General features: G+C 46.3%; 2 protein-coding genes across 2 annotated transcripts; both read right to left on the reverse strand.

Moving 5' to 3' along the window:
* Positions 1-3,725: 3,725 nt before the first annotated feature.
* On the reverse strand, positions 3,726-4,850 carry LOC125520478 (histone H1-like). The gene has a single exon (XM_048685419.1). It carries the CDS (start codon positions 4,707-4,709, stop codon positions 3,924-3,926), a length of 786 nt encoding a protein of 261 aa, XP_048541376.1. The 5' UTR covers positions 4,710-4,850; the 3' UTR covers positions 3,726-3,923.
* A 1,410-nt stretch (positions 4,851-6,260) lies between these two features.
* Positions 6,261-9,486, reverse strand: LOC125519749. Its single transcript, XM_048684498.1, has 4 exons — positions 9,332-9,486; positions 8,152-8,296; positions 7,741-8,067; positions 6,261-7,129 (listed from the first exon to the last, which is right to left on the reverse strand). The coding sequence occupies exons 2-4, from the start codon at positions 8,293-8,295 to the stop codon at positions 6,485-6,487; spliced, it is 1,116 nt and encodes a 371-aa protein (XP_048540455.1). The 5' UTR covers position 8,296; positions 9,332-9,486; the 3' UTR covers positions 6,261-6,484.
* Positions 9,487-21,906: the final 12,420 nt, after the last annotated feature.

Genomic DNA, 21,906 nt, shown 5'->3' on the forward strand with positions numbered 1-21,906 from the left:
TGCAATGGGAAAAGAATGGACCAGGATCCATATGTTCACTAGTGGTTTCCCTGGAAAAAATAGCAAGGTGTGGTAAAAAAATTACACTTGTGTATCGATTAAATTACAGTTTTTATGATTATGACTATAGATGGCATTATTGCATACGGTCATCATGTCCGGACATCCATAGACCATTAATCCAGCTTCATCTACAACTAATACTCCACTTCGATACTGATATCCAGCATGCATCTCAGACTAGTAAGTAAAGAATAGAGTAGTGCATTACGCATAATGACGTGATGTTGATGATATATTGTCTTCACCCTGCGCTCAAAAGACAATTACCCAATAATATTTGTGTCGTAGTGGCAACATCACAACACAAGACCTTTTCACTTTCTATCATTGGGGTAGATTACTCTCAAGATTGAAGCCAACAAACATACACAACTCTCTCTTGGATATCATCCATCAAACTAGGCCAAAGAAAGGCAAATAGACTGAGAAATTTCTAATCTTTTGTAACATTACTATAGATTAATTCATGCAATTTTATTTATACCACCAAAGCATACATATTATTTTTATCACCAAAAAATTAACCAATCCTAACTATCAATTACAATTCAACTCTTTAAAAATATATAAGTGAAGCAAAAGAGTTCTAATCATTTCAGACAGGACTACTATAATGCTCTAAGAAGTATAAGTGAAGCAATAGAGCAATTCCACAAATGCAAGGACATGGAGTGCTATGCACATTTATCATGATGTGATGATTGATCATGAGCAGCAATCAAAATCAACATACACTGCAAGAATAACACATATCATGTGTAGCGCCCCGAGACCGGTGCTATGCAGATCCGGCACTATGCAGATCTAGCAACCTTGGCATAATATCGATCCTAGAACTCCACCTTCACAAAACATACATGTGAAAATGTGCACGCTAGTGTAACTATGGCGCTCTTGCGACCGCGGAAGCGGCGGCTGGGCGTGCGCCGCCGCCGCCTGGATCTCCGGCCTCCGACCTCCGTTGCGGCCGCCGACACCGGATCTGAGCTCCCCGCGGCGTGCTCTCCCACGACGGTCTCGGCGCTGCCCCGTCTCTCGGCTCGCCCAGTGATGCCGCTGTCGCGAACGTCTGCGGCGGCCGCCGATCTAGTGTCGTCTTCCACCGCTGCTGCAGTCGCCGTTCTCCCGCCGTCTGCGTCGATCCGTCAAGGGCTCGGTGCCGTGGTCTCCTCTGCTTCCCCGAGTCCAGGCCGGAGGTCCCTTACTCGTGAGTTCTCTGCTCCGCCGCTGCCGCCGCTGGGTGCTGCTGGCGATGTGGGAGCAGCCGTGAAGACCAAGCCATGCTCAGCGTCGAGCGCTCCAGTTGCTGTCTCCAACCCGTCTGCCGGCGTCCGCCCTCGACCACGGCCGCAACCCCCAATCTGCAGATTCAGGAAGGAAGACGGGGGTGTGAAGGCCTCGCTCACGCCATATCCCAGGCCTGCGGCAGCTGCTTCGGCCCCAATGCCCACCGCCCCCGTCCAGCTCGTCGGTGCGACCTCGGATGTGCTGCTGCCGGCTCCAGTCCCGCTTGCCGGTGCCGACTCGGATGTGCTGCTGCAGGCCCTCGTTGCCCCGGCCAATGTCATCGACAAGGACAATGCGAAGGAACATGAGTGCAGCGTCGTTGGCATGGGGGACGAACTGACCCGTGTGCCGCGATCTGTGTTCTGGGCCTCCGCTGGTGATGACGACGACGAAGATGATGAAGAGGTGCTAGCTCCCCAGACACCACCGGGTGCCACCAAGGCCCTCGAGTCGGGCGGGATGTGCGTGGAGCATGAGGCGGACACAAGTGGGCATTGGCAGGAGGTGCTTCCGCGGCGCAGCCTGCGTGTTCTGACATCGTCACCGTCACCGAAAGTGGCTCCACCACGTCCCATCCCCGCTTGGCTTTATGGTAGATGTTGCAAGTGCCTCGCTCATGGGCACCATGCGGCTCATTGCAGAGATCCGCTACGGTGCTCTCGTTGTTTGGAAAACGGTCACCGTGCGCGTGGATGCCGCAATCCCTGGCGTCCTCTAAGCTCGCTGGCATGCCTTGCCATGCCGCATGTGTCCTGCCCCGCCTCCGTGCATTGTCCCGCTCCTGCTTCATGCAAGGGTTCGATGAAATCCACGCTCCCCTCCAAGTCACTTCACCGTGGATCTTGGGCGTCTGTCGTCTCTGCTTCTGCTAATTCAACAACCCAGTCTGAAGTGGTGGTGCAGTCCGCTCTGGATCAGACTATGCTGCTCTAAGGTTGTCTAGCGCGGGTTGGAAGTTTTTTGGAGCGAGCGGAGGCTGCTCTGAGTGGACTCTCCGCTGTGTCGACTATGTTGAAGACTACTCTGACGTCGCATGCTCCTTGTGCAAACGGTGTTTGCTTTGGAGAGGACAAAGGGGCGGAGTTATTCAGATGTTTCTCCCCTCGTGGTGGAGACAACTCAGCATCGATGCCTACCTCGCCCCCTATATTGTCTTCCACCGAGGGCGAGTCCATGGCCGTTGTCGTGGCTCCGATGTTGAAGATCATGCCTGAGCTTAGGGAGCTTTGTATGAGTCTGTCAGTGGAGAATATGAAGATAGACTCGTCGGCGACCTCATGTGAGGAACATGACTCCTCTTTGTCATGTGTGCATCTGAAGAATGTGGATGCGTGTGGTGTGTTGGCACCGCCTTTTGAGAGTCGCTTGGTGACTGATCGCTCGACATCCGGCAAGACAGATGTTGCCTCGTGAAGGTGAAATCAAAGAGAAACAAACGCAAGAAGTGTGATGGCAAAGAGAAGGCATACGTGATTTCATGATGGGTAGTGCTCACATTCTCGTGTCTTCGTCGTGGCTTTGATCTTCTGAGTTGTTGCATCGATGTTCTCACCAAGTGTTGAGGGTTGTGAGTGTTGTGTGTTAGGAGCATTGGGTGGGCAGTGTATGTGTTCGTGGTGCTTCGTGCTCTGTGAGTAGCCCTCTTTTGGGTTGTTTGTATCGGTTTTCGCCCAGTTTTCCGTAAATTAACTGGTCAATTCTCTTCTTCTTAATTAATCGATGAGGCAATTCTTTTGCCTCCGTTTCGAAAAAAAAATGTGCACGCTATGTGGTGAAGCGTCAATATCACATCACAGACTTCGCACACAACAACAATAATACATATATACAATAATTCATAAAACAAGGGTTTTTTAATCAAAATCCAACTCATACAAGGGAAGCAAATAAACCTTATATAGGTGAGATTGCAAATTCCCTTAAGAAGGCTCAGAGTAAAAAAAATGGCGTCCATGACCCTGCCCAGACCGCTATCACACCTCGACCTCGGCAAATATAATGTCAACATAAGAAGCATCAAACATAGCAAGAAATGGAACATTTCCACATCTCAATAGCAACAAGAACAGATAGGGAATTGCACTTGAATTCATTTTGCAATTCGCATCATAACATCAACCGAACTGATAAACAAAATGTAAGAAACAGCATCAAACATTTTCAGATCTCAGTACTGAAACTACTAAATTATTTCAGTGTTTTACTTAAGATCACAGTATGGGAACAGACTATGTTCAGGGTTGATCAGACAATTCTTAAGGAATTCGATTCAGATATAGAAAGAAACATGGACACTGGAATTTCAGATCTCAGTAATCGCATCTCCAGACCACGCCTCAATACATCAACTGTTATTTGAGGAAGACTTTCAGATCTCAGTGCAGGAACAATTATTTCAAGATAATTCAGAGCTTACCAGAGACATTTGAGGGATTTGAATCATATACAGAAAGAAGCATGACAGATTGCATTCAAGCATTTCAACGAACACACGGCATGCTGCCTCTCCGAGATCACACCACAACCGGTAGAGCCAAGAACAGGGATTGCAAATGGAAACGGGCACCTATCCATCAGTGCTTCGACCTCGGCGACGTCCTCCTTGCCGCCGGCGCCTCAGCGGTCTTCCTCTTCGGTGATGTCTTCGCCTCCGGCGCCTTGGCAGTCTTCCTCTTCGGCGACGTCCTCGCCACAGCACCAGCAGCCAGCGCCACCGCCTTCCTCTTCAACGACTTCTTCGCCGGCGCCTCAGTGGCCGGGGCAGGAGCAGCCGCAGCGACTGCCTTCTTCCTCAGCAGGGCCTTGGCCGGAGCCGCGGCCGCGGGCTTCTTCTTCCCGCCGCCCTCCAGCTGCGCGGCGGCAATGCGGTCGAACTCGTCGGAGAGCTTCCTGACGCGCTTCCTCTTGGCGGCGGCGGCGATGGTGACGAGCGGCACCCCCTCGCCCTCCGACTCGCCGGACTCGGAGTCCTCGTCGTCATCAACGACCTCGCGCCGCATCGCCTTCTCCTGGGCCGCGACCTCCGCCTCGTCCTCCGAATCGTCGTCGTCGGAGCCGAGCGCGTCGTCGAGAGTGGCAGGGGCGGGCCCGTGCCCCGCGGCGCGGACCTTGGCGGACTTGGCGGAGACCCTGGCGTCGCGGCGCGCGGTGCGGCGGAGCTTGACGAGGTTGCCCTCGATGCGGCCCTGCAGGCGGAGGCGCTTGGCGCCGAGCCCGCCCATGGACCAGTGCGCTTCGCGCGCCCAGCAGAGGAGCGCGTCGGTGACGGGCGCCGGCGGGTCGACGCGGTCGCCGGGGAAGACGCGCGGGCGCGGCAGGCCGCCGCCGTAGAACCTGCCGGGACCGAGCGCGACCACCATGGTGAGTGAGATCCGGCTGAACTCTCCTTTCTCGAACTGTTGATCCGACGATCTCTCTGGCTCGGTCTAGCCCTGTGGATCTGGATGAAGGTGAGGAGGGAGGATTGCGGCGGAGGGGATGGGGATGGTTGAGAGAGAGAGGGGCCGGCGAGGGAGTTTATAGGTGGGAGGGAGGCGCGCGTGGCGGGAAACTGAGCCGGGAGCGGGGTTGGCGCCAAGAAAATGGCGGTAAAAAAAACTTGGCGCCGGGGTCTGCGCGGGAAGGCGCCGTGGCGAGGGGATGGAAATGGCGGGAGGCGGGAGCCCCCCTTCTGTCTATGCGCCTGGGTCCCACTTGGCAGGCCGTTTCCGTTCCCATTCCTCTCTATGCGACTGGGCCCAGCTTGGGAGGCTTCCTCGCCTCTCTCTGTGCAGTGGGCCCCGCTGTCATATCCTCGTTTGGTTTACACAAGTCGTTTGTTCATTTAAAACTTAATAGACAAAATATTTCTCTCTCATAAAAAAGTAGAAAAAATATTATTTGCCTTTAGTTTTAGGGACAATGGATTTTGGGAACTTGGTTCCACATGCGCCCATATAAATAATAAAATCGAAAGAAAAAAGCTAGAAGTTCAAATAATTCTGAATTTTTTTATACCCCTAGTTACGTGTGAAGTTTCACGAAGAAATGACATATGTGGTTTTGAAGGTATGATTATGTTTTCTTCACTAAGAGTATCACAGGTGTCTTTTTTTTGTGAAATTTCACATGTGAGTATAACATTCGACCAAGTTTCGTAACCTACAATATTATTAAAATTGTTTAAATTCTTTACTATTTTTAAAATTTTACTACCTCTGTCTGTCAAAAACGTTCTTATATTATGGGACGGAGGGTGTACTATTTAGAATGGATGATGGGTGCACGTGGAACCATGCTCACCTTTGTACTTTCATAGTGTTACCGGTTAATTATTTTCCATCTTCAAGAGCATCTCCAATATCATGTGATGGCAAAAACGCTGCTCAATAGATGATGTAAGATGCAAATATTTTTACCCGGGATAAGGCGTGATGTAAAATGGTATTAAGGCACCAAGATGCTCTCGAGCAAATTTTATATCACCAGGGGACCACGCGGCTGGAGCAAAAATTGCATCACCAAATGCTATTACCAAGTGCTCCAAAAGTGTGCTATTTTACATCATCATCTATTGGAGTTATGTAAAAAACCAATTTTAGGTGATGTAAATTTTACTCGAAGCACCACAATTTGATGATGTATTTTACATCATCTATATGTGATACTACTGGACTGTCGACATCCACACACTGCTTGTACAGAACTTATATCAAAGGCCTTGTGTTCGAAATTACTTTCTTGTGGTAGCAAATTATTCTCACGATTGTGCCTTTGTAACCATTAGCAAGAAAAAATGTTGTAGAAGAAGCGTACAGTCAAGGCTTGAATTTGCACTGTTAAAACACATCTTGTGTGTGTATATATATACATATAGGGAGGAAGCTTTATTCTGTAACAACCAAGGTTTCAGACACAGCATAACAAATTGCTTGAAGGACAACCACAATATAATTGTTTCTGTGTAATACGAGTATATATTAGCATCAGATTACAGATGCATAGACTGACGACACACCATGACATGGTACTATAGCACCTTATTCCACTTGTCTCATCCCAGAAAACATCACAAGCAGCTCTGCTTTCTAGGGACAGGCAAGGCAATTACATACACGATAAATAGAAATCGGTACCTGGCCGCTAAATTCCGCGGCTAAAAGCACATGCTAGGGGTTGGTGCAGGAGCACCGGCGTTAGCAGAGCCAGGCATCTTCAGCGCAAGAGGATCCCACGCCTTGCCCTCGGCGTCGCTGCAGCTGCCGCTCTTGTCTGGATACATGACAGTGACTGCGGTGGCGGGGCCGGCGGTGCCCTTTGCAGCCAGAGTCTTCAGGCGGATGCGCTCGGCCCTAGACCCGATGGTCTGCCCGAGGATGGAGGCTGCTATGGTGAACACCATCGCGGTCCTGGGCATGTTGACAGACTTCCTCAGCATCGCGATGAACGGAACGGCGGCGTGCACGGCAGCGAACCACTGGGGGGAGAATTTCTTGGTGTGCTCGCGCCACACCCCTAGAGGGACATTCGCTGCCATCCCGAGCATTGCGATGGCTACCATCTTTGCAGGCAGGGGCTGGGGACGGAGGGACTTCACGAGGGTTGTGCGTGCAAGGGCTGCTCGTGCAGCAACAATCGCAGGCGGGCACTTCAGCTTCATACCAGCTGGTGGCTGTAGTGCCTTGGCAACAAGGGGCAGAACACCACTCATTGCCCGGTAAGACCGAGCTAGTGGGCACTGTCCATTTTCTAGCCATTCATCACTCATTGCCTCGTGGGACGGTGGGTTGCCTCCTTTTTGCTGAAAGGAATACAGAGGGGAACATGAGTAAACTAGTTGGAACATGAGCAAAATCTTGGTTACGCAGCATTGCCTTTCTGATCAGCTCTAGCACTTGACTACCGAAAGATGCTAAATATGGAAAAGGAATGATAATTATTCACTTACAAGAAAAGAAAAAAAAAACACTTGTTACAAACAACAATCATGAAATTGGAACTTGGGAGAAAACAATGCATTGTAAGTCACAGTTAGCACGGAGAAACAGTTTAGATGGAAGTGGAAGTAATGGAGCACAAAGGATGACATATGCAGAGTGTAACTAATATTACATAGAATACCAAATGAAGTTGTTTTTCCTTTGTTTATACAATATTAATACTATCTGAATGTGGTTAATGAAGTGATGAGTTAACCGATCAGAACTTGGCTTTTATGCTGTATTAATAAGTTCCTTGCTATTTCTAAATCAACTGCTCCCTTGAGGGAGTAATAACATTTTACATTTCTATTACAGTAAAGCTGTGTGCCATGTGGCTCAAGGTTTCTTATTTGCAGGACAGTTAGACAGTAAGAAATCACTCGACAATTGCAAATTAAGAGGGAGAATGAAGAAAAAACAGAGGCATTACTTTCATGGAATTCTGATCTGGCTTGTTGGGCTTCTTCTGTGACTGGTCGAGATTGTTGGGCTTCTTGTTCTGCTTTTTGCCCTTGCCATTAAAGAAGTTAAACCCGAATGGTCCAAATGCTGATAGGCTTATGGTAGCGGCTCTAGCAGCCAATGGATTAAAGGGCAGAGCAGGTTCAGGCTTGACATCAGTGCTCTCACTGCGGTTCTCATCAGGCACATATGATCTTCCTGAAAGGGGAACTATCCCATCCTGTCCATGAAAAAGCTTGAATGCCGACTCAAAGCCTGGTCCATCCTCAAAGATCGGACCTTTGCCTCCTCGGGCCTGCAGAACAACACAGGTTGTCAAGGAAAATTGCACTACCTTTGGTCACTGTAATCACAAAACAACATAAGAGGCAGATCTTACAGCTACAGGCAAAGCAGAAGAAAATGAAAAGGTTGTAGCTCCATTGATGTTCCTCAGGAATGGGCATCTCTCAACACCGGGATGACCAGAAAAGTTCTCCGATGATGCTGAATCACAGAAAAGGCTGCTGAAGAGCATTTCCATCCTGGGAGAAGCCATATAAAATAAACATTAACTACAGAACAGAGAGAAGTGATTCATCCAGGATGAGGTTCAGGAAACCAAATAGATGCATCGTAATGTACTAAAGATAGTTCCAGAGAAGCGTAACTGATGAGCAGGAAACTCACACGCGTATCTGGACTAAATAATAATAAGAATCAGGACACACATTATCATTAGGGTAGCTGAAAAATCTAAGCATCTACTTGAACATACAGCCTAGCCACACATGCATGTGAGAGGCGGGACGGTCTATTAATAATGGTTCAGTCCAAGGACAGGAGTAGGCGTTAACATATAAGGCTGGTAGGTATCGTTGCTGTGTGCTTTAGGCACGATTGGTGCCAAACAGTAAGACGATCATTATCAGTTTCTTACTGTGCGTAGAGTTTGCTATTTCAGTAGCCACAAACTCCTGCATGACATACAAGATCATGCTCCAACACATTTGTCATATTCTTGTCAAAATACATCTATAGCACGAAAGATATCCGAATAACCATTGCTCCCCGTTCCGCTGCCATGGGGGATATCCGTGCTGATCATGAGCTGGAGTCCCAGAGCAGACCAGGCATGAAAACATCGTGCAGCACCCCGAGATCCCAGATCGAATGTGACAAAATACTCAGCAACCATGCCCGACCGGCGAGAGATCTGCGCAACCACCGGAATCGGACAACCACATGCCTTCCTGGATACCCACCCCGCCCAGGCCAAAGTCCCCTACCAGCAACTGGGCGGGGGGGACGCAGATTCTTCCTGATTTCGCCTGGACCGCAGTCGCCTAATCGAATTGGATCCGAGGGCACGGGAGCCCAGATCCGCCCCTGCTGTCCAGACAGGCGGAACCGAGCGCCCCGCGCCCGCGATCCCGTGCGCCCCGCCGACGGAGGGATCGCCGCCAGATCCCGCCCGAATCCTAACGCGTCGGGCGACGAGGCTACCCCGGCGTACGGCACCGGGAGCTACTCGCGGAGAGGGCTACCGGAAGGGAGGAGGCGGCGGTGGGTGGGGTTACCTCGCCGAGTCGCTGAAGAGCTGCTCGCCTGCGTGCTTGGCTCCGTCCGTGCGGTGGGGGGAGAGAGGAGTCGTCTGGTGGGCACAGCGCGGTGATGGGGAGAGGAGAGGAAGCGCGGCCGGCACGCGACAAGGCGACCGCGGACTTCCGGGAGGACGCGTGGGCCGGGTCGGGCCGGGTTCCGCCTCTCCTGGGGAAGAACTGGGCCGGGCCTGGGCTGCCGGAGAGGCTACGGTTCTTCTTCTCCGGAAGGGCCTATTTGCGATGACCCGGCTGTAGGAAAATCCTACTTGCCGCTCGTTGCGGCAAGTTGTCGACGCTCCGCACAGGGAGGTGCGAGCGAGCGACCGAGTGGGCCGGCCCGCTTTAGCGCTACAGCAGACACCGGTTTTGGGAACTTCTATGATGTTTCCAGCCGGTTTTTTCCTGGTTTTGGGAACCTCTAGAAGGTTCCTGAACTGTTTTTTTCTTTTTTCAGTTTCTTTTTCGTTTTTCTATTTCTCTTTTTTCTTTTTTTCTGTTTCTTTTCTGTTTCCTTTTTCGGTTTCTTTTTTTCTTTTAAAGTTTATTTTCAAAAAAAATCCGAATTTCAATTTCTTTTCTGTTTTTCAGATTTTGTTCACAAATTCCAAAAATGTTCCCATTTTACAAAATTTGTTCACAAATTCAAAAAATGTTCCCATTTTACAAATTTTTTTCACAAATTCAAAAAATGTTTCTGCTTTCAATTTTTGTTCCGAATTTTTAGAAAATGTTCTTTTTTTCAAAAATTGTTTGAATTATTTTTGTTCACTTTTTTGAGAAATTTGAAAGTAATGGCATGGATTTGAAAAAATGCATGTTTTCAAAAATTGTTCACAAATTTCAAAAAATGTTCTTATTTTTCAAATTTTTGTTCATGTATTAAAAAATGCCATCATTTTTGTTATTTTCATTTCTTTGTTCACATATACTGAAAAAATAGCATTTACAAAATTGTTTTCCGTTTCAAAATTTTGTTCTGAATTTTCAAGAATTGTTTCTGTTGGAAATTTTTGTTCACCAACTAAAAAAATCACATTCTCAGAAAATGTTATGGATTTCAAAATTTGTTCATAAATAAAAGAAATGCTCCAGTTTTTTAAAAAAAATTTGCATGTTAAAAAATGTTCAAAGAATTCAAAAAATGTTCATATTTATTAACATTTTGTTCAACAATTTAAAAAATTGGAATTTCCAAAAAAATGTTCCCGCTTTCCAAATTTGTTCACATCATCAAAATGGTCATGGTTTTCATAATTTGACCCAAAATTCCAGAAATGTTCTGGGGAATTCAAAAAACTATTCATGTCTTGAAAAATTTGTTCGTAATTTTGAAAAATGTTCGCGCTTTCAGTTTTTTGTTCCTGTTTTTCAGAAAATGTTTTCATTTTCGAGAAATTCTTCTTGATTTCAGGAAAAAAATGGCGTTTTCATGCTGTTCCTTTATTTTGAATTTTTTTGAGATTCCAAAAAAATTCAAGTTTAATTTTTCTCTCTCTATGAAATATGAAAATGTTTGCACCTTATGTTCATATAAGGCAGACTGCCATTTTATGTAAGAAATACCTGGAATTATGGTGGCTATTAGCGTTGCTCACTTGTAGTAGGTTATTATTCGATCTCTGGCGCTGTTGTATGTTTCTTAAGTCTGGCGCTTCAATCTAAACATGAGAAGTTGACTGTCGCAGTGGCTACCATGGCGCGCTATTGACCATGAGGTCCCAGGATCGATCCGCAGCTCTGGCGTGCTTTGTTTTTTACGTTTTTAATATCGCGATTGTGCCAACGGAAATGGGCCGGCCCAGGTTAGCGGCTCCCTGTGCGAAACGCCGGCACTTTGCCGCAACTAGCGGCAAAATAGGAAGTCCCCCGGCTGTACGTGTGTTTGTCTCGTGGGCAGAATGGCACGTCTGTCTTTTTTTTTTGCTAGTAAGTAATAAAGCGACATATATGCTCGAAAATGCATAGGAGCACCTGCAGGCTCACCCTCTCTATATCGAGTATTTAACCAAAAACTACCACATTTGCCGGAAACGTGACAGAAAACTACCACTTTATGTTTTTTACGTTTTTAATATCGCGATTGTGCCAACGGAAATGGGCCGGCCCAGGTTAGCGGCTCCCTGTGCGAAACGCCGGCACTTTGCCGCAACTAGCGGCAAAATAGGAAGTCCCCCGGCTGTACGTGTGTTTGTCTCGTGGGCAGAATGGCACGTCTGTCTTTTTTTTTTGCTAGTAAGTAATAAAGCGACATATATGCTCGAAAATGCATAGGAGCACCTGCAGGCTCACCCTCTCTATATCGAGTATTTAACCAAAAACTACCACATTTGCCGGAAACGTGACAGAAAACTACCACTTTATGTTTTTGTGCGAAAAACTACCAAATTTTTCCTAAGCCGTGGCAAAAAACTACCAACTCGCATAATCGCTCGCTTCGCCCGCGCTAACCCCTATTCTGACCGGTTGGGCCCGCCAACAGTTGCCACGCGGGCTAACTGACGCCCGGCGCGCGCGGACGGCCGTTAACGGCCCGTCCCCTGTCGGAACGGCCGCCGTCGGTCGGGTCAATAAGTGAGAGCGAGCGAGCTCAGCCACTCGCTCATTCTCTTCCTCCTCGCTCGCTCTCACTCGTCCTCATCCTCTCCCCTCTCCCTGGTGCTCTGAGCTAGGTCAGCCTGTCGCCGTCGCCGCCGCGGCCATTGCTGCCGGTAGAAGTTGAGGATGCCATCCTGGAATGACGAGGAGAGTTCGGACGAGGACATCAACATGGTTTCAATGGATCCTCAGCTCTTTGTAAGTGCATAATGGTGGAACAGAGTTAGGGTTAGGGTTAGTTCATCCAAGTTGGAGATTCCAAGTTGCTTTAGGTTTGATTCGAAGTTTCTTTTGCAGGAAACCCCTGACAGTGTGGTGGAACCATCTTTCTGTGGTTCTTACACTGAATCTGAGCCGACGTGCATGATGCATCATCAGAGGCCGAAGAAGATGGTGGCTTTTGAAGGTGCTTTGACTGGGAGGCGATTCCTGGGTTGTCCTGTGCAGTAGGTATTAAATCTTGTTTTGCTGGTGGAGATGTGTGGTGCAGCATGTGGTGCAGAGATGTGTGATGTGCAGAGATGTGTGTTGTAGTTAACTGAATTCAATACATGACTGAACCTTAGAACACCTACATGCAGAGATCTTTAGTGTACTGTGAACTGAATGTATTAGTTAGGTGTTTACTGAATATAGCTGTTACCTAAAAAAGAACAGAGTTAAATGAATTTATATCTACTGCTAAATATAGCTGTTAACTGAATTTATGTCTGATGCTAATTCAGAGAGCATATTGATGTAGGTGTGAACTTTGGTTATCTGTACTAAGTTTGTTACTAAGTGATTTGTGCTTAATTATAAATAATTGCTTCTGTAGGATGTAGGTGTGAACTGTGGGGTTGTGGACTGGGTGGATGGTCCTTGGCCAGAGATTCTACAAAGGTGCCTAACAAGGATTTGGGACATGTACCATGAGCAGAACTTGGGGAGGGTGCAGGACAAACAAGCCCATGAGAAAGAGGTGGCCAAGCTACAGAAGGAAATTGATTTCCTGTCAAACAACTACAGCCAGTTGGTGGAAGATTTATCCAAGCTTTTTGACTATCAAGATGGCAAGATTCTCATGACATGGACTATACCAGTCAGGCAATCAATGATCTAAATGCAAAGAAGAAACAACTTGAGGATCAAGCAAAGATTGAGATAAGTATGGAAAAGATGAAGCTTGCCAAGGAGCAAAGGTGCATTCTTCAAAGCCAAGCAGATATCATTCAGAACATGAGGAAGGCCATGAAGGAAGTGGAGGGGGACAGGGACCTACTTAAGCAAGAGAAGAAGAAGCTGGAGTATCTGATTGCTGATCTGGTCAATGCTGGGCATGCCAGCAAAGATAAGCTGGAGAGGATCAAGGCAATTATGAATGAGTGAAGTGCTTGGTGTGTGGGTTAAGTAATTAGTAGGCCTATATATATAGCTGGCCTTGGAATGTCATGCATGTTAGGTGTATATTTTGGGAAAGTTTTATGTGCTTTCAGAATGGTATGAGGGAGGGAGGTACTCTTATGGTTTAAGAACTAGTTGGTTTTATCTATGATGTAATGACTTTTATGTTAAGACCTACTATGCTAAGTGAGTACTCATGCTAAGTTAATTAAGTAAGAATGTTTTATCTATGATGAGTCTGTTTTACTCTGCATATATCATGTGTGGATAACTGACAGTAGTGACATAGTTGGAAGTAGAAAGCAGCAAGTAACATATATAGCAGAGTGCAAGTAGCTTAGATAGTGTGACAAATAACTTAACATATGTAGCAAGTAGAAACTAACATATATAGATAATCTGACATAGATAGATAGTACTACCATTCATAGTCTGACATAGATAGCAACTAGTAGTAGATAGTGCCTGACATAGATAGCAAGTAGATAGTGCTGACGAAACTGAGCCTAGGAACTTACTGAACTTATGAAAGTCCAGGACTGACGAAACTGAATTTTTTTGCACTGAACTAACTGAAGGCGGCACTTCACTCCTCCTTCTTCAGCATCTTCAGGCGCTGGGAGCGGCGCACTGCAGTCACGGCCGCCCTCTTCTTCTTGCCCACCACATCTTCCTCGCTGCCATCTTGTTCTTGCTTCACCACGACGCCGTCTGGGAGATCGACCTCCGGCAGCGCATCCACGTGGATTGGGAGGTTCCTGTCCCCCTCCACGGCATCGAGGACGGGAGCCAGCAGCTGCACTTCAGGCTCGTCGTCGGAGAGGACGACGACCTCATCCACCTCGTCAGATTCGTCAGACGACTCGTCCTCATCATCTTCACTGGACTCATCGTCAGAGGACTCGTCGTCTGAAGACTCGCCGTCAGAGTTGTCAGAGGGGCCAAGGACCCATGGATTGCGCCTGTCCCAGTAGGCGTTGTTGATTGGGGCTGGGAGCACGAGGACGGCGTCGGTGACGTGGTCCGCGGCGGCCGGCGGCGTGGTGGATGAGCGGTACATCCACCATCGGGCGCGTTGCCTGGGGTCGGGGGAGCGCTGCACCTCGCGCATCGCCCATAGCAGAAGGGACAGCGGCGGGATGGTGCGGCCGGCAGGGAAGGCGCGCTGCTTTTCAGCAGCTGTCATCACCTTCACGAGGCCGCGGGCGTGGTTCCTCATCATCGCTAGACTGGGGAACCAGCGCGCGATCTCCCTGTACTGCGCGCGCATCTCCTGGTTCTTGCCGGCGAGAGCTTCGATGGCCAGCTGCCAGTCCATGGCGACGGCGGTGGCGGTGGTTGTCGGCGGCGATTTCGACAGGAGAGAGGGGGAAGCGGAGTGGGCGGTGCGAGCGGCGAGTGGGCGAGTGAGCAGAGAGCGTGGTGGAATCCGAAACGGCTGAGTGAGCAGATGGCGGCTGCAGCGCACGCTGAACAGACGACGTGGTAGGCAACATATAATAAGTTTGGCCGATGTTATGCAAACAAATCACTAGCACTAGCCCATTGGTATTGAACGCATGGTTACAACCAACTGGTCCTGGGTTCGAGCCCAGGCCAGACATTTTTTGTGCATATTCTTTTTTCTAAAATGAATTTGGCAGTCACTTCTGAACTGTAGAAAGGGCAAAGTAAAACAAAAAAACAAATTAAAACATGCACCTAAACTGCACAAATGGCAAAGTAAAACAAATAAAACAAACTTAACCCATACATTCAACATTGCACATTGCACACAAGTTCACATGTCTGAATTTAAGCAGTCTAGTAGCAGAGCACAAACTTAGTACCATACAATCAAACTAAGTAGCAGAACACATTGCCACAAATTTAAGCAGTCTAGTAGCAGAGTTTCAATGGTTTCCACTAGCACTAAAATATAGTGCAAACTTGCTAGGGGGTTTCCTCTTCCTCTTGCCTGCTAATATCCCTGATTGTGCAGTGGATGCTCTTGGTGCATTGAATGTTCTTGTTGATGCTGATCCTCTTCGAGCTCTTGTTGATGCTGATCCTGTTGGAGGTGCTGGTGAAGACCTGGCTGCTCCTGAAGAAACAGTTGATGCTGAAGCTCTCTTATCTGCTGCTGTTTTTCTGTTCCTCACTGCTTTAGGAGGTGGAGTAGATGAGGCTGGCCTCTGTGAAGTTTGGTGTTGATGTGGTGGTTCTGGAGGTGGGTGACTAGCACTAGAGGAACCCCTAAAAATTTCTCTATTCTCCTGCATGACAGAATTAAGATAGTTAGTACATAATTAAACAACTATTAACTAAACAAAGAATGCAACATTTTTAAATGACCTGGTGTAAGTTCTTTCTCATCTGAAGACTTGGGTTTAGAGCTTTCCCACAGTAAGTAAATCTATGGCCCTGTAGACCACAATTGCTGCATGTAATTGTTTCCATCCTGCTTGTGTCTTTTGGTGCAGGCATCTCAAACTGGCCCTTTCTCCTAGCTGTTTGTTTCTTCCCTGCTTTTTCTTTGAACACTGGTGGCTCAATATCCTGAGTATGGGTGTCAGGCCAGAATCCAGGACCAGGGACATGGTACACTATGTCTTTGTATGCTTCAATATATAGTGGTTTTTTGAAAAATTCATGCACATAGTCCTCTGGGTGCATGTGAATCTTGCTCATTGCTGCTATTGCATGACTGCATGTCACACCTGTCATGTCCCACCTCCTGCAGTCACATGAGTTAGTAGCTAGGTTGACACAGTACTGATTTTCCTTACTAGACACTTGCCAAATGTCAGGACCAGCCTTATGTGCCTCACAAAATTTGGCATACTTCTTATTCTCCTTTAGTATCTCTGAATAGTTGGGTGTGATCATCCACCTGCTGTTCTCTGTTTTTTCCCTGGTCTTCTGCCTTTTGATCATTTGCTTAGTCCTTATTCCTTCAAACATAGTTCTAATTGGTTTAGCCCTAACATCAAGGATCATTTTGTTGAAAACCTCACTCAGGTTGTTCACAACAAGATCAGTTTTGCAATTGTAATCCATTGAAGACCTACACCAAGTCTCCTTTGGAATTTTTGAAAGCCACTTCCAGGCATCCTCACACTCTGCTTTAAGCTCTGCCATTGCTAATTCATGGCCATGTTTGGTGAATGAGTAGCTAGCCTTATCTACTAGCTTTTTTAGTTCTGCTCCTCTGAAACCAGCTGACTGAAAATTTGCATAGATGTGCCTGAGGCAGTATCTCTGAGGGGAATCAGGGAACACCTCATTTATAGCCTTAAGAAGACCCTGATTGTAAATTAATAACCATGGTCATGAACAAAAACAAATAAAGCCAGTAATAACTATATTTATGTGAACTACTGGCTAAGATAGGTTGCATACCTTTTGCCTGTCAGAAATAATGGTGTAGGTTCCAAATTTGCTTCCACTTCCAATGCAACATCTTAGCTGGGTTAAGAACCATGTCCAACTTTCTGAATCTTCCTTATCAACCACACCAAAGGCTATGGGGTAGATGTTGTTGTTGCCATCTCTTCCTGTGGCTGCAAGAATTTGCTGTCCAGTGGTTAGCTTGATGAAGCAACCATCAAGCCCTGCATCCATACCCAAATTAGCTACCAAAAAATTACAACAAGATATTTTGAACAAAATGCAGTTATATATTTACCTATAAAGGGCCTGCAACCATTAAGAAATCCTTGCTTTGATGCATGCAAGCAGTAGAACATGTACTTAAATCTAGGAGTTGGGGCAGGGTTTTCTGGGTCCTCAAATGTTGTAACTACACACCTGCTACCAGGGTTTGTGTCAAGAACTGCTTGTAGGTAGTCCCTCAGTCTGTAGTACTGCTCCTTCTGGTCACCTTGTACAACCTTAATAGCCTTCCTCCTTGCCCTATAGGCCACACTCTTTGATACATCAACTGAAAACTTGACTTTGCTGTTTTTAATAAGTGAATCCACAGGTGCTCTAGGATCTGCTCTAAGAGATGGCTCAACTTCTTTGGAAAGCCACTTAGTAGTAACTTTTGTGTTCTCTGCTGATGCTGGACAAGTGTGCTCCATGTTACACTTCTTAATGCAAAATGTTCTTTCATGAGCTATCCTGGAGGCACAGATGTAAAATTCACATCCATGCTCTCTCTATGAACACCAAACAATAATTCTTGTTGGAGTGTACCTATGGTAGTGAAAAGACCTCAAAGTCCTTATATGAAAATCTCTTAATGCTTCTCTGAACTGGTAAACAGAATCAAAACACAAGCTCTTGCACAAGAGTAAATGTGAATTGGGAATTGAAGGGTCAAAATATACTCTTTCCTTCATCTTTTTCTTACTACTCTTTGTCTTTGCCTTCTTCATGATGTATGGTAGTTCAACTTCATCTTCTTCTTCCTCATCACTTATGCCTGGATCACCAGCTAAACAAAACTCATCTGCTTCAGGAAACCAATCTTCAAAACATTTTTTCTCTACCTCATTGTGACATCTGCTAGTTGGCCCAGGGTTCTTCACATGTTTCACAATAGCAGTACTTTGCAATGGTGTTTCCTCTTCAGAGGCACACTCTATTTCCATTTGTTGAACAGCTTCAGCACTACCATCTGAATGAACTGAATCATCAGAACAAAATTCAGACACTTCAGTGTCTCCTTCAAAGTGGTTCAAATCTGCCTCTCTTTGAATCCTGCTCCTCTCAAGCTGAGCCTTTCTATCATCTATCTCATTCTGAAACTCAGATTGCTCCACAACCTTTTGCACACAACAACTCTCTTGAGTGTTCATGTAATTCTGAATAGCCTGTGTACTTATTGCAGGTTCAACATCTCTCACAACCCTTATGTTCACAACATTGACATGATTAAAAAACTCCAACATTTCATGAACACTAGATTCATTACCTAAATACTTTACTCTTTCAGATCCAATTTCCTCCTCCTTCACATAGTACATGTAATCACTCTGCCCATACCCTTCACTAGCAATGAGTGATTGTAGAGTAACAAAAGATATATCTGACTCATATATAACCCTTTTCACAGGGTTACTTCCTTCTAAATGAAACCATATCTCCCACTTCTTGTCAGCAAAACTGCAGAAATAGGTGCTCATGAATTCAATTGAAAATGACAGAGCTACAAATGCAATACAGTTTACTACACATGTCCAACAAGCTCTAACAAACACATATTACTAATTTGCCAGATTGAAGCAGCTAACCAATTCATGAGCAGCTAACCTGTTTGGCAGATTGAAGCAGCTAACGTAGCAGATGATATTTTCCATACCTGCAACCCATTGGCGATGACTGGGCGAGCTATGCCTCCTGCTGCTACGAGCCGGCCTGCGTCGAGAAGCTGGTGCTCCCCAACCAATTGTCGACTGAGCCCGCAGCGTCCAAACTTGTGCCGCCGCCGCCACCACCCATATCGCCGACGCCCCCCTCCGGAACCACCGCCGCCATCGTTGCCGCCGCCACCTAGTTCAGAGAGAGGGAGAGGACGGAGAGAGTGTAGCGAGAGGGGAAAGGGTCAGATCTTGACCCGCACCCGACCGACGGCGGCCGTTCCGACAGGGGACGGGCCGTTAACGGCCGTCCGCGCGCGCCGGGCGTCAGTTAGCCCGCGTGGCAACTGTTGGCGGGCCCAACCGGTCAGAATAGGGGTTAGCGCGGGCGAAGCGAGCGATTACGCGAGTTGGTAGTTTTTTGCCACGGCTTAGGAAAAATTTGGTAGTTTTTCGCACAAAAACGTAGAGTGGTAGTTTTCTGTCACGTTTCCGGCAAATGTGGTAGTTTTTGGTTAAATACTCCTCTATATCTCACCATTGAGTAAGCATAGGGATTTGTACCTCTATATTAGTCTGCATGTATTCCTCAATTTTAATTGGACGTATAGTTTCTTTTAGGATAGGTATTTTTCTATAGTCTTAACGATCCCTGACAAGGAATAAATGCATCTAGGTGTGAACACATCTACATGTGGACGGTTGGACACTTGGACTGGACATCTGATAATGCCCCACATGCATGTAAATTTTAAGAGCCCTACATTTTGAATCATATAAACACATCTACATGTGAACACATCTTCTCGTGATCAGTGATTTTGTCGAATCATATAAACACATCTAATATTTAGTTGGACACTTCACAGCTTGTGGAGTACCAAGTTCCTAGGAAATTTCTTTCAATACTAATTCCTAGACAATTATGCAGGTAAATCTGAGAGATTTTTCAACACATTTCATGTTGTTTTTTATCTTAAGTAAAAAACTGAGAACGTCATGGTAATAGTTCTAGAAACTTTTTCATAATAATCTCAGTTTTTTCTAAATACGAGGAATTATTTTTTCTAAAAAGCTGAGAATTTAATAATAAAATTCTAAGAAAGGTGCAATTAATTGTCAAAATCAAAACAAATGTATCCCGTCACATAGACAAATGAAATTGCTACAGGCCATCGGTGGAAGAGACAGTTTGTATCTTTACATTTTTACAGTGCTTCATCCTGGTTCTTTTTATTGAATGGACGTGCACCAAAAGTCTTTGCCATTCATTGCTCCGTTGAAATCTTTGCTATGTTTGTCAGACACAGTACCTCGAATTGAATGACTATGGAGAGCATTTACTGCTGCCATATACACATGCACTCTGTATTGCGCTCTCGCTGTCAATTAAACTAAAACTACACCGATCCCCAAACGAACAACTAGTGGCTTTGATTCAAGGGGTGTGCGTCGCCGTGTGCTCCTAATCCGTGTCCCATATATGCTAGCTAACTATAGTTATTGTGATAAGACTGCTTGTGTGGACGGATGAGTCTCCAAGCCACCATCTTGGTCGATAAGCTCGTGGACGATGTAATGCTGTTTTAAGTTAATATAAACAATAAAGCTAAATTAAAAAAAAGCTATTCATGATGGCCTTCGCAAAAAAAAAGGAAAGGATAAACATATGCCACCATGGCCACTTGTCTTTTTTTTGGCAACGGTCACTTGTCTTTTTGTGTTGCCCACCATGATGATGGCATGGTACAAGTATGGGCCTCACTGCTCCAAAAGCTTGCTTGCTTGATGGCCACGTCATGGTACAAGTCTAAAATAGACCGGGATCAGAGAGTTTGATGTGCTGATTTCAGGGATTTAAAATTCAGGATTCAGTTTATCTTCCATCTACAAATTCAAGGTTTATTTTAGACTTTTTCCTTCGCAAAAAGAAGGAAAGGATAACGTATGCCACCATGGTCACTTGTCCTTTTTTCTTTGAACAACGGCCACTTGTCTCTTGTGGCCCACGATGATGATGGCATGGTATGAGTATGGGCCTCACGGCTCTAGAAGCTTGCTTGGTCGGTGGCCATGTCATGTCCCCGTCATCGTCCCTATCGGCCCTCTGTTTCGTGCCGTTCATCATCGGGCCAGCTCGACACAATGTCGTTTTTTCACTCTCCCACATTGCCATGGCGTCGACTTATAACTCCCTCCCACCACCTTTTTGTGATTCCGTCCCGTTCTCCCATGCGAAAATGAGTCCGGCCACCTTGTGTTACATCAAACTATTGCTTTGTTGGCTCATTTCTCTACATTGGCCCACGTCCTAGGCTTAAATTTATGACTGTATTTTATCACTTCCTCTGGTCATGGGCGAACCGGTCAATAGTGGTAATATCTCTTCCTTGTTGTCCCGTGTAGGTAGTCAAAAAGTTGAAGGCATGGATGTAAGAATCACCAATAGTACAACGACACAGGATATCAAGGAATTGCTGCTCAAATTTGGAGTTTGCGGAGGACTATCATAGTTGAGGCGCCATGGACCATAGGGACAAAACAAAAGTTGATCCTAAAATAAAAGGCGAAAACAAAAGTTCTGAATAAAGTAAAGCAAAGGATCTCTTCTGCCATCAACGATAATTCCTGCGAGCCAAGATATCCTATAACTATGGCCTCAAATTTAAATATGTTATGTTTTAATATTTTTCTCTAATTGTTCCACGTGCCAGGTATCATACTTTAACCCGCAAAAAAAAGTATCATACTTTCAACAAGCATGCGTTTCGCGTCTGTACGAGAACTACTCGTAAATTTTACGTAAAATCCTTTACGATGGGCTGGGCCTGGCCGACGTGTTGTAGACAGAATATAATCAGGAAGAGATGAGAAGATTGCAGAGCAAACTTACATTCTCCCTGCCATGCATGCGTATGTTCATAAAGTCGAAGCCATGGTACATCTATGCGGGTGTGCCAAACTTGGCGAGGATGTCGCTCATGCCCTTGATAGTCACCGAAAAAGCATGGGAAACAATCTTTTGCTCGGCCATGTTTTGAGGTACAGATGACTCTATTTTCATTACTTTATTCTCCCTACAAATCCCTTCCTTGGTTCTTCTATGGCTGAGGGCATCCGCCCCCCTCTCTCCCTCCAGTCGACGATGGTGATATCTCTCCCTTATTATCCTATATAGCTTCCGCTTGTCTTGCAGTCGATCAAGGTGTTGGGGACTCCGGCTTGCGATCGACCGGTTGTGGGGATTCGAAATCGTGAGATTCGAACAAGATGGGGTGAACGAACAAG

Source organism: Triticum urartu, chromosome 7, assembly GCF_003073215.2.
Source record: "Triticum urartu cultivar G1812 chromosome 7, Tu2.1, whole genome shotgun sequence".
Lineage (NCBI taxonomy): Eukaryota > Viridiplantae > Streptophyta > Magnoliopsida > Poales > Poaceae > Triticum > Triticum urartu.